This window comes from Nomascus leucogenys, chromosome 8, assembly GCF_006542625.1.
Source record: "Nomascus leucogenys isolate Asia chromosome 8, Asia_NLE_v1, whole genome shotgun sequence".
NCBI classification, from domain to species: Eukaryota; Metazoa; Chordata; class Mammalia; order Primates; family Hylobatidae; genus Nomascus; species Nomascus leucogenys.
The window spans coordinates 112,041,364-112,053,610 of NC_044388.1; the positions used below are offsets into that span (position 1 = coordinate 112,041,364).

The following is a 12,247-nucleotide window of genomic DNA, read 5'->3' on the forward strand; positions in this document are numbered from 1 at the left end:
ATGTTTGGGTTTAAAAACAATATTTAAAATTATTAAATGGTAAAAGAAATCATGACCAAAGCTTGGGAGATCAGTGCCTGTGTGAAGACCCTTCCCAAAACAGCTTCAGGCAAAGGAAGCCTGGCGCAGGCTCCTGCCACCCCCGCCCCTCCGTGGGCCCAGAGTGAGATGCTTGTGTGTGTGGCAGGTGCCTCTGTGGTGCTGGGTGAAGAGCAGACGACAGAGGGGGCTTTAGAAGTCTCCCTGGGGCCTATGCTCCCAAGGGCAGACCGCTCTCCTCCCCACCCCCCAACAGAGGGGCCTCTGCTCTAAGCACTGCCCGCTGAGCCCAGAGCTTCCCTCCAGGGACCCACAGGCCCAGTGGCCCCCATTTACTTGTCCCTCTCATCACCAGATAGACAAAGGCGCTGCCTCTGAGGGTTAAATGAGCCCCCATCCTTCCAACCCCCAAGTCCACAGCCCGAGGCCTCTGGGGGTTATTTTCTGAAACGCAGCACAGCCACAGAATTCCTTGGCTCCTCCCCTGTTGAAATCCCCATGTCTGGTGTGAAACACCTGGAGGAACACGGAGAGCCCTCAGGAACCTGCCCTAGGGAAGCAGCTGCAAGCACAGGATAGTCCCTGGAGCACTTGCTTGGAGGGGCTGCAGAGGCCGACTGCACTTCCGGCTCTGCTGTCCCCGTCCAGCTAAAGGAAAACACTTGGCAGCCTGGAGCAGGGGGAGCAGGGGGAGCGGGGGAGCGGGGGGAGCGGGGGGAGCAGGGGGAGCGGGGGTGCGGGGGGAGCAGGGGGAGCAGGGGGAGCGGGGGGAGCGGGGGAGCGGGGCAGCAGGGGGAGCAGGGGGAGCAGGGGGAGCAGGGGGAGCGGGGGAGCGGGGGGAACGGGGCAGCGGGGGGAGCGGGGGGAGCGGGGGGAGCGGGGGTGCGGGGGGAGCAGGGGGCATGGAGGGGACAGGGGGAGGGAGGAGTGAGGGGAGTGGAGGGTGCAGGGCCACGGGGGGAGTGGGGATCACAGCGGGAGCCAGGAGCCGCGGGGTGCACGGGCGAGGTTCTTCTCCAAATACAAAAACAAGGCCTTGCAGGATAAGGCGGAGTCGAGGAAACAAGATGAAAGTGTGTGGGGAAGACTATCTGGCCTGGACTCTGCACCCTCTCTTCACGTCTAGAAGAGTAAAAATACAGAAGTCTTTTTCCTGTAAGACCTGCAAAAGGAGCATGAACAGACTTGAGTGCGCCAGGAATGCAAATATCCCCACAAAATACCCCGTGTTCTTCCCTCGTTAGAAGAGCGTTCGTAAAACCAGGACTTTGAAGCCAAAAGGTGCCATCCGATGTGAAACCAGGCCCGCATGTTTATAAAATCCCTGATCATAAATATTAAAGCTGCAGGTGGCACGGGGCAGGGCTGCCTCCGAGCGAGCTTCCACCGTGGCCGGCAGCACCCGGGCACTCACACGGCCGGATGGTGGTGCTTGACCTTCCACCGCCTGGACCTCACCCGGAAGAAGAAGTACATCACCATGAGGAACAGGGAGGAGGCCACGTACAGCACGACACAGAGACTCATGTCCAGGCTGGAGAAGTCGACCCCAAGGAAGGGTGTGGCCCCGCCCACTTCCTTGTGGGCCCCGGGCCCGTCCAGACCCTGGAGTTTCCCGTCGGAGCTGTGGTGCAAGCTCTCCGGAAGGGCAGGCCTGGGGCCCAGCACACCGGGTGGATGGACGCTCTGGGTGTCTCGGTCTCCATGGGACACCTCTGGGGGAGCGAGTCTTTTCTCCTCTTCCTCACCCCTGGCCAGGGTTCCTCCTTCACCGGAATCCCCCTGGTCTGCAGAATACGTGTCTAAGAGGTTGTCGCGGCTGTAGTGCTGCTTCAAGAATGTGAGCACGTGGCCTTCATCCCAGCTTGCCAGGCCCTTAATTTCCTCATGGCAGGCTGGGCAGAGGTCCGGAGTGGGCCACTGAAGCTTTGGAAACCGGGGATCCTCACTCAGATGGCCTAGGAAGAAAAGGAAGCGGGAGAGCCAGAGGGAAGGAGGCTTTGTGAAGCCATATGCAGCGTGCGGCAACCGGACTCCCACTCCCACCCACCACGGGCCTCCACTGCCCCGGCCCAGGGTCCTGCCAGGCCTCCCTCCCTGCCCTACCCACCACCCGTCCCTTGCAGTGCGGCCCAGATAACATCCTGCTTCTGCAGGCCCCTGCGCACGTGTTCCCCTCTGCTGGTTCCCATGCCTGCAAGTAAGGAGACGCTACACGCTCAGCCTCCGCCACTTCCCAGACCACACGTGTCCCAAACCACCCAGCACTCCACTTCCAAAACAGAGCATGCAGCCCTCACCTCGAGGCCTTTGTCCGCACAGTGCTGCCTGTGTGCCCCTCCCCCCATTGCTGTCCCTCTGCCCTGTCCTGAAGGTGCACCTGAGGCCCACTACCCACGGTGCCCCGGCCACCTGGGCTCTATGGACAGTGGGCCTCAGGTGCACCTTCAGGAAAGAGCAGAGGGGCAGCAATCAATTTCCACTGCACTTCAGGTACATTGGCCCTTTCCAGACTACAAATCCCTTCAAGATCTCCAAAACTCGTTTCCCAAGTGACACGGGCTCACTTTCAGGCCCAACAGGCATCTGTCATGCAGAAGCCGCGGCACACGGCGCCTCCCAGCTCTGGGAGCCCCTGCACCCGACTTGCTGACACCTGGCCACCCTCAGAGAGCTTCCAGAAGTGAATGTAAACACACCATGTTTGTCTGGGGGACTTGAGGTGTGTCTGAAATCAAGAGATGCCCTACTCGGGCCAGTCACTGACTGCGCGCTTATCCTGCTAACCGGCGCCACGTGCTGCACACGAAGCCAGAGGGACAAGCACAGACCAGTGGCGCTTGGTCAGAAGCTGTCAGAGCCTCATGTAGGACCATCAAATAAGGTGCCAGCCCCGGACAGAAGACCCCAGGCAGATCTCCGAGGGGCCTCCCAGGAGCTTAGGTCTCAATGCACAGGCTGGAGGTGGGACTGGAGTGGGAATCTCAGGAGTGACAGTCACACTGGGCTGTAAGGCCCCTTTCTGTTGCAGTCTGATGACTGGGATGGTGGGGGCACATGCGGGCTGGGGCCACAGGTAGCAGCAGGGGCTCCAGGTCCAGGCAGGCCTGGCGAGGGTCCTGGTCCCACTGCCTCAGAGCCGAGGGCTCAGGGAAAGCACAGGCAGCTCTGTGGACGGCGGTGATGCGGAGACTGCCAGAGCGGCGAGAAGGAGAAGCTGCGCTGACCGAGGGAACAAACCCTGCAGACACGCGGCGCCTTCGTCACATGACCCCGGCCCCGGCAGTCAGGCTCAAGGCAAAGAAAAACCAATTTCTTTAGTGCTTCAGCTGTAATATGTTTTTCTAATACAGTGGATTAAATAAAAACCAATAGTTTAGTGGCATTTTCTATTCATCTCTATTAAGATTTATTTCTCAGTGGAATTATTTTTAACCCTAATTTTAATCTGCCACTGATTTAGGAACAGTTTGAAGTACTTAACTCTGGGAAAATACATGTGCCCTATTTAATTACTTTTTTTTAACAAAACAAAGCACTTTGAGAGGTTTGGTTTACGTTTGGACAACAGATTTTCATACTACTAAAATTCCTCATCAAAAATTAATTACGTAGGCCGGGCGCGGTGGCTCACGCTTGTAATCCCAGCACTTTGGGAGGCCGAGGCGGGCGGATCACGAGGTCAGGAGATCGAGACCACGGTGAAACCCCGTCTCTACTAAAAATACAAAAAAAAAAAAAAAATTAACCGGGCGTGGTGGTGGGCGCCTGTAGTCCCAGCTACTCGGAGAGGCTGAGGCAGGAGAATGGCATGAACCCGGGAGGCGGAGCTTGCAGTGAGCCGAGATTGCGCCACTGCACTCCAGCCTGGGCGACAGAGCGAGACTCCGTCTCAAAAAAAAAAAAAAAAAAAAAAAAAAATTAATTACGTTCCAAGCTTTCCAGAGTCAAAAACATCCTCAGAGTCTAACCAGTGGGTACTGATGGGGGAAGAAAGAGCCACACTCATTTCCATGAGGGTCCAAGAGCCCCCAGAGTGAGAGAACCATCTAGAAAGCTGGGGACAGAAACAGCCTGGGAAAGGCTGAGGCTCTGGCAGCTCCCAGCCACCCAAGTCCTGATCCCGTCAGCACAGTGGGTGACACGAGGCCGCAAAGCTCAGGGACAAGCCCCACCGCAGCCGTGCCGTCCTTGCTGTCCCAGGACCAGGGCCTCCCTCCGCCTGTGCTGAGTCCCCCATGCCCAGGGGCTTCTCACCTGCCAGGCGGCCGTTCACCACATTATGCTTCTTCCACAGCCAGAGGATGGCTTGGTCTGGGGTTTTCACCGAGTCCATGGATTCTTTAGCCATTTCCTCAAAGTGCTCACCACATTCCTTACACCCAAAGAAGGTGTGAATGTACCTCCTCATCGTCTGCAGCACAGCCTGGGGGTCGTCTTCAAAGCCTGCAGGGGAACAAACACTGCTGCCAACGGCAGGTGCGTAGGGATCACCTGAACCCACGCTTGTCCAGAGAGCCTGGGGGGAAACCGCTCCTGACACGTCGGGAAGCCATCTCATGTCTCTCCAGCGGCCTTAGGCTGTGGGCACACACCAGGAGCCAGCAGCTGCCAAGATGTCCAACATGCCCACGGGTGCCGCAGGCTCTGGAGACACAATGACTGTGGACAGCCCAGAGGGCGGACGCGCTCCCCAGATGCCCTAGTGCCAGGAGAATGAGCCATGGACTCGGTCACCAGGGCCCAAAGGAGCCCTTCCAGGGGCGCCTCGCACCTCCCACCAGTCTTCCGGCCGTGTGTGCCAGGACGCCCGGAGCGCCCTTCTTCCCTGGGATTTGCCAGCTGGGTGCAGTTTGCCTTACAAGCAACTCTCAGAGACTGGCGCCAGGGCAATGACGCTGCTCATTCTGTATCTGCAGCTGTCGTGTTTGAAAGCCCTGCAGGACACCGGCCCAAGTGGGGACACGGCCTTAGGAAGTGACTCTAAGCTGCCGCCAGCCACGGGCGTGAGATGTGGAGCAGGTGGGCAGGCACAGGGACGGGTGCACCCACAGCCAGTTTGTGCCACCGAACGTATAAACAGGCACGGACAGGCCGGGGCGCCTGCACAGATACTGTGAATGAACAACACACATCTCAAGAAAGCAACGCCTGCCCACAGGTGGCGGGAAGCAGCCAGCACTGCACCCAAGGGGAACCCCTAAGAAAACCAAGGGGGCAGCACAGGGCGGGGCTCAGCAGTCCCCGCTCAGACGACTGACACAGGAGCTTGAATGCACAGATAGGAGACCCATGAGATTAAAACAGATTACATGTCAGCATTAAAAAAAGACATGCTTTCGCGAATGAATCCGTCTTCATCGACAGCAGGCCCTGGGGGAGCTTCCCGCGCGAGCGCAGGCCTGACGCTGGTCGTGGCTCCCTGCAAAGCACAGCTGCGTGCAGGCCCTGACCTCAGCGTCCTGGTCGATCCCGAATCCCGACACTTCCTGTTTATTTCACCCAGAGAAGGTGAGAGCAGAGCAGAGCAGACCACCTCCTCCTCGGCCTTGAGCGTGTCCACGGGCAGCTGGGCGGTGTCTCAGATGGGACCGCAGGCGCTGGCCCTGTGACCCGGCCCGTCTGCCCTGCTCTCCTGCCGGGAGGGCTCCACAGACATCTGCCTTGCATCTCCACGTAATCCCCCTCCTCTTCCCCACATCACCGCAGGCGCGGGGCCACCCTAATCTTTAAAGTGGACAAGAACCATAAAGCTCTACCTGTGGGGGGATTAGAGGCCTTCACAGGCATTTTACTAGATGCGGCTTAAACATACAGTAAAGAGAAGAAAAACCTTCCAAGACTTAATCCCGTGGTCGCCTCTGACCCAGTTCTCCCGGCAGGAGGCTGCTCCTGGAGGCTGCTTCCAATATGCTGATGGGAGGAAGGAGCGCTGTGGGTCTTGCTAGCGGTGTGCTTTGCCCTCACGCTGCTCTTACAATTCCACTACACTAGGGCTGGTCCTAGAAGAGTTTAAAATCAAATACTCTGGTCACTCAACTTCTTCCCTCAGCCAACACTGTACCCACACTGCCTTCAAGGAGCTGTTCCTCACGCCTGCGTGTGCCCGTGTGATCAGAGCAGACGGAAAGGGGGACGGCATGTCAGCTCATCTCCTCACCAGAACTTTCCGCGTGTAAACGTGAGGCTTCCTAACTCAGGCCCACGTTTCAGAAGCAGTTGTTGTTGTTGTTGTTGTTGTTTTTGAGACAGTCTTGCTGTCGCCCAGGCTGGAGTGCAGTGGCATGATCTTGACTCACTGCAACCTCCAGTGCTGGGATTACAGGTGTGAGCCTTGTGCACAGCTCAGAATCAGGTTTGCATGGTCTGGCTGGGCATTAGGTCAGAATCAGGTTTGCACGGTCTGGCTGGGCATTAGATCAGGCAGTGTGGATGCTGTGATTTCAATTTGTTTGGACAGCTCCCAAGGTTTCTCCCCAAAACCATACTACTGTTTTTTTCTGTATGATTATGAAAAGGATTTGAGGTTAAAACCCACCCTCTCCCCCAACCAGACCCCCGAGAAGCAGTAATCCAATGTCACCTTGAGGAGGGCCAAAACAGATTTTCACACGGCCACTATAGTGCCCCCATCCTGGGACACTCTCCCGCAATGTGACTTTGCTGCTCCTCCCATTAACAGGTGGAATCTATTTCTCTCACCACGAATTTAGGCTGGATCAACAGGATGTGGTGGGAGTGATACTATGTGACTCCACACTGAGGCCTCTCGGGGGTCCTCCCTGAACCTGGTGCTACTTGGTGGGGAAGCCACATTGAGGAGTACGAGGCATTCCAAGGTCCCCTGGACTAACCAGCTGCCACCAGATGAAGGCAGACACACGAGTGAGTCCAAGCAGCAACTCACAGAAGAACCACCCAGCCAAGCCCAGCCCAAACTGTTGATCCACAGCATGATAAGCAAACACAGTGGTGGCTGCTTTAAGCCCCAGCATTTTAGGTTAGTTTGTTACGTGGCAAAAAATAACTGTAAAAGAATTTGAGAATCTTACTGGAAATAGTATTGAACTGTGTGAGTCAAGACACCACTTCGGCTTTAAAGTAAACATTAATGAACCTGAATCACTGCTTCAACTGGGAAGCACACACACAACAAAACTCAGGGGGGATAAAAAGTCCAATACATACTTTAGTGTTCTGTGAAGGACAGAAAATTTCTTTTTATCTATTTCCTAGTAATTGAAAATTATTAAATCCAACTTCAAAGTTTTATAGGTTTTAACCCCTTGTGGTGGGCAGCCTCTGTGACGGTCCCCACAGATCATGCCACCTATACTCACCCCTCCTGTGATGTCCTCCCCTTGCGAGTGGCCAGGGCCTCGTGACTGACTAGTAAGCAGAATCTGACAGAGGTGACGGAATGTCATCCTCGGATGGGCACCCTCTCACTGGCTCGCTGACGAGGCTTGCTGCCAGGATGTGAGCCGCCCCACGGAGAGGCCCTGAGCATGGCCTGCAGTCAACAGCCAGCATGGAGCTCAGGGCCTTAGGCAAGCCACGTGCAAGGAGGCAGGCCCTGCTCTCTGCCCCGTGAGGGTGCTGGGAAGCTACTCTCCCCAGGTGGGCCTCGGGTGAGTTGAGTCAGATCGGTGACCCCCCAGGCCCAGCTGACACTCCGATTGCAGCCTGACCAATCCTGAAGAAGAGGACCTAGATGAGGCCATGCCCAACCCTCGGAAACTGTGAGCTCATAACCATGGGTGGTTCCCGTGGTTCTGGCTGCTAAATTTCAGAGTGATTTGTTATACAACAGCTGATAATGAAAACACCTCTCCAAACAGATTTCACTTATTCTGTCTTTTTTTTTTTTTTTTTTTTTTTTTTGAGACGGAGTCTTGCTCTGTTGCCCAGGCTGGAGTGCAGTGGCGCGATCTCGGCTCACTGCAAGCTCCGCCTCCCGGGATCATGCCATTCTCCTGCCTCAGCCTCTCCGAGTAGCTGGGACTACAGGCGCCCGCCACCACGCCTGGCTAATTTTTTTGTATTTTTAGTAGAGACGGGGTTTCACCGTGGTCTCGATCTCCTGACCTTGTGATCCGCCCGCCTCGGCCTCCCATAGTGCTGGGATTACAAGCGTGAGCCACCGCGCCCGGCCTATTCTGTCTTTTTAAAGCAAAAAACAGGGATTTTACACTGCAGGGAAATTCCCAGCCAGCATTCTCTTTCTTCTTTATGGTTTATTTCCTGCATGTTAGCCATGCACATCCTTGCGAGTTCTGACAAGGGGAACTGGTGCCCCCGCAGCCACAGCCCTGGGTGAGCTGCCCCTGTGAGAGGAGTCTGAAGTGCCGTTCCCCTGCCTCAGTGCCCTGGCAACACGCTGCCTCACATACAGCAGTACGCACCTTCGCACACACCGGCTGGGTTAATGTGTTAGGCAGACCATCGGCCCCTCTGGCCTGTACAGGGACAGCTTACCTGTGCCAACCAGTGCGTCTGGGTGGGTCGAGGCTTCAACAGTCAAAGTGTGGAACAGTTTCCAGAAAGAACACGGGTAACCCCTCAACTCAGGTCGGCTTCCTTGACATCCAACCCACTTTATGTGATTAGTAAGGAATATTCCAGAAATCTGAAAATAAATAAATAAATAAATAAACCCAAAGAATAAAAGATAATTGTTGAAATAAAAAACAGTCGACAGCTGCCTTCTTGACTGGGGGGGTGGTTAATGGGGGTGTGGTTTACTGAAGCTGTATCAACTGTACACATAAGATCTGTGCCTCCTACCATACGCAAATTTAAATTCAATAAAACAAAAGAGAGAAAATGGTCTCCTTTACTAAAGGAGCTCTCAGGCCAATCTGAAAAGAAGAGAGAGTTCTTCCGTATCTTGATAAACCAGTAATGTTAAGCATAAAATGTATCCACCTTTTCTTTTAAATTAGAATTAGCTGAAAGGACAGTATTAAGAGAAAAGGCAACTAACAACATAAAAAAGCTCAACCGTCAAATAATTCTCGGCCAGAACAAACAAGGTGTGTTCACTGAAGAAGCAACAGGGTGGCCATCGGAGTGGGTGACTGCTGGCCCGGGAGGGCTGTGAGCCCCGGGCAGATTCAGTTCGGTTTGGTTTCGTGTCTCATCAACCTTTTCCTCCCTAAGGACTCCTGAGCCCGGGACGCGTTCTCGAGGGAGGTGTCACACGTCGCAGTCACGTGAGAGCGCTCCCACGACCTTGAGCTCGGAGTGAAGTCAAGGTGGAAGACAGACTCAGGCAAGAAGCCTGGCACCGTCTGCTTCTCAGCTGCAGCCAGCGAATGGCAAAGCTGGCAAAATCACAGCACGACAAGTGCACCTTATCGTTTTCCCAGAAGATCTGCTGTGCGCCACTGACCACGCCGGCCACGCGGGCGTTGGACAAGCAGCACGCTGGGTTTACTGCCCGCGACTAAACGCTCTGGGGGCCATGGAGAAGCTGCTGATCTGGACTAAGGAGGGAACGGCAGGAGTGAGTGCCACGACCTCTTGGGGTGCTGGTCCCCTGAGCGAAGACTGGCACCTGCTGGCACCTGGTCTTGGGGAAAGCTCTGGCAGGGCTGCCACACTTCCTGAATACATCAAGTTTTCATCAGATTGGCTTACTAAAAATTTAAAAAGCGCAAGTACTACATTGCTTCAGAAAACCCCATTTGTCCAAAGGACAGGTGGTCACAGTGCACTTTTGGTGAGCTGTCCTTAAACTGAAGCCCCAGCATGATGCTACCAAGGCAGACAGGAGGCCATGACTACGACGCTGTCATGGAGACGGTAAGTCACTGCTCCCCTACCTCACAGTGGAGCCCGGGCCCCGAGCAGGGAGATGCACCAGCTAAGGGCGAGGGAAGGGGAGGGAAGGACGGCGCAGCGTGGCTGGCGAGGGTTCTGGGGCTCACCCGCATCTTGTTGTTGACCAGGTCGAGCACGGCGTTGTAGGGGATCCTGTCCAGGGGAAGGCTGGCCAGCCACTCCTGCAGCATCTCCAACAGCTTCTTGACTGGCGGCCGTCCAGGGAACAGCTGCATGAGGAAGGAGCCACCTGAGAGCTACAGACCCAAACCCGGGTTCCCGCCCCCACCGCTGGGGCACAGCACCTCTGAAGACAAGCACTCCATCCGCAGAGGGGCTGAACCCAGGACGGGGCCTCTCAGAAGGGTTTCTCTGATGGGAGGCAGGAAACCCAAGGGGACATGGGGTGGGCACCCAGCCAGCGCCTCTCCCCAGGACGGCCTGCGCCCATGGCCATGCCTTTCTCCAGCCCGTGCCTGCAGCTCACCCACCTGTGCCCACGGCCTCACTCCCGCCAGGTGACAGGCAAGGTCACAGTGTGTGACTCATCACGGAGCTGGCGGGGGCTTGCTGATTTATTCTGCCTTCCTCACGAGGAGCTGTGCTGACCCCGCCTGCCCGCCCGCTGGGCTTCCCCTCTGCCATGGCCGACTGTGTGAAGCATGCGCGGCAGTGCACATGCGCCGGCAGCCGGGGCTAACTGCCTATGGGTTCGTATGGGCCGTGAGGCTGGCCGACATCAACACAGCTTGGGGAGGCGTCTGGCTGAGAAGATCCCAGGGCTCTGTCTTTTTAGGAGAAACTCTGATCAGCTGCTGCACCACAAACCGTGCAAAACATAGGCTGCCGAAAGAGCTCCAAAAACCCGAGCTGAAATCTCACGGGTGGCAATGCCAGACCAGAAATGCCAGCCACCAAGAGCTCCTCAAACCCGAGCTGAAGCTCACGGGTGGCAATGCCAGACCAGAAACGCTGGCATCTTCAGCTCAGTCCAATATATTTTCTCCCGCGTAGCTTAAAAAGTACCATGATTAATTTACCACAATAAAATTTATTTTGGACATCCAAGTAAACTTCAGAAAAATATTAAGAATAACTTCTTAATACTCTGGCCTCAGGAGTTACCTAGAGCACAAGTGTAAAAGCTCCAAGCCTAACTAGACTAAGGGGAAGACGGAGAAGTGGGGAGAGGAGAGCAGGTCTGCCTAGCGACAGCTGTGCGACTCCAGCGAATTAGCTGGCCGGCGGCCACCACCACTAAGAGCCACACTGTCCTCCACTAATATGATGGACAGATTAGCAGGACACTTTCTTAAAGGAAATGAGGCCAGCTAGAGATTTCTGAACTCTGGATGGCCCCGTGGGGTAAAAACCTGCCCAGGCAATGTTCATGCATTCATCTGAGGCACCTCTAGTCCTTCAAGGTTTCCTGTACTTTTCACAAATCAATTTGTAAGTAAACTCTATCCAAAGTGCTGACTATAAATTACTCTATCATGCATCTTATTTTTGGCAAGAGAAATATTTTAAGCCTAAGCCTCCTTGTCATTTAGACAGTAACAAGCAACTGAGCTCATGGAGTTACACCTGGCCACCTCCCTGGCTGGTCCTCTTCAGCCTGTCCCTGGGCACAGCCAGGCCTGAGCTCTGTTGGGTTGCATCTCTGCCCGCTCCTGGCAACCCCCTCAGTGGTCTCAGACACCACATCTGTGCTGATGATGGTGCTGAGCGTGAAGCCCCCAGGACCCCTCCCTGAACCCGGCTGGCGGAGCAGATGCACAACCCACCTGGATCTGCACAGCCCCTGCCTCTCCCTCTCCCCCCAGCCCCTGTGCACCGCTCCTCTGAGAGCCAGCTGAGGTGTGGGCCTCCAGTCCCTCCTCCATCTACTCTCCAGGCAGCCAAAGCTGGGCTTTTCCAACAGGTGCTTGGCTCACGCCCCCACCCCTCTCTACATCCACCGCCTCAGCCCAGTGCTGGGAACAGCACTGGACGCAGGAGGCACTCAGGAAATGGGTGGAATGAGTTGGGGCGCGGACCTGGGCAGACAAAGCAAGGTGGAGAGCACCTCAGCGGAGCTGGCGGAGCCCCCGCAGTGTCCGACGCCCCCCAGGGCCCACTCTGTGCAGGGCCAAATTCCCACACGTAGCCCAGACCAGCACCGTCCCAAACCTTGGCCAAGACAGTCACAAAGTCCTTGAGCGTCTTCAGCTCTGCTCCGGCCAGGGACTTGTGGGCTGCCAGCTCCACCCGCAGGAGGCAGTGTAGCCCTGATTCCAGGTCCGCCGTGTACAGCTTTGACCTAGGATGGGATATGGCAGCGTCAGGGAATGCCCAACCTTTCCCTCCACAGCAAGTCTCCCTGTCCTGGCTCCTCCCCACA

General features: G+C 55.9%; 1 protein-coding gene across 6 annotated transcripts in view; it reads right to left on the reverse strand.

Moving 5' to 3' along the window:
• Window positions 1–969: 969 nt before the first annotated feature.
• The window catches only part of QSOX2 (quiescin sulfhydryl oxidase 2), a 37,939-nt gene continuing 26,661 nt past the window's right edge, over window positions 970–12,247 (reverse strand). For 5 of the 6 annotated variants that reach the window (XM_030818168.1, XM_030818170.1, XM_030818167.1 and 2 more), the window contains 5 exons: window positions 12,037–12,166; window positions 9,972–10,094; window positions 8,518–8,668; window positions 4,297–4,485; window positions 1,450–1,997 (listed from right to left, as the gene is read on the reverse strand). In XM_030818168.1, coding sequence (XP_030674028.1) covers window positions 1,450–1,997; window positions 4,297–4,485; window positions 8,518–8,668; window positions 9,972–10,094; window positions 12,037–12,166 — 1,141 coding nt within the window. Of the gene's footprint in view, window positions 1,998–4,296; window positions 4,486–8,517; window positions 8,669–9,971; window positions 10,095–12,036; window positions 12,167–12,247 lie in introns of all 6 variants that reach the window. The other variant, XM_030818166.1, reaches the window with a different exon arrangement.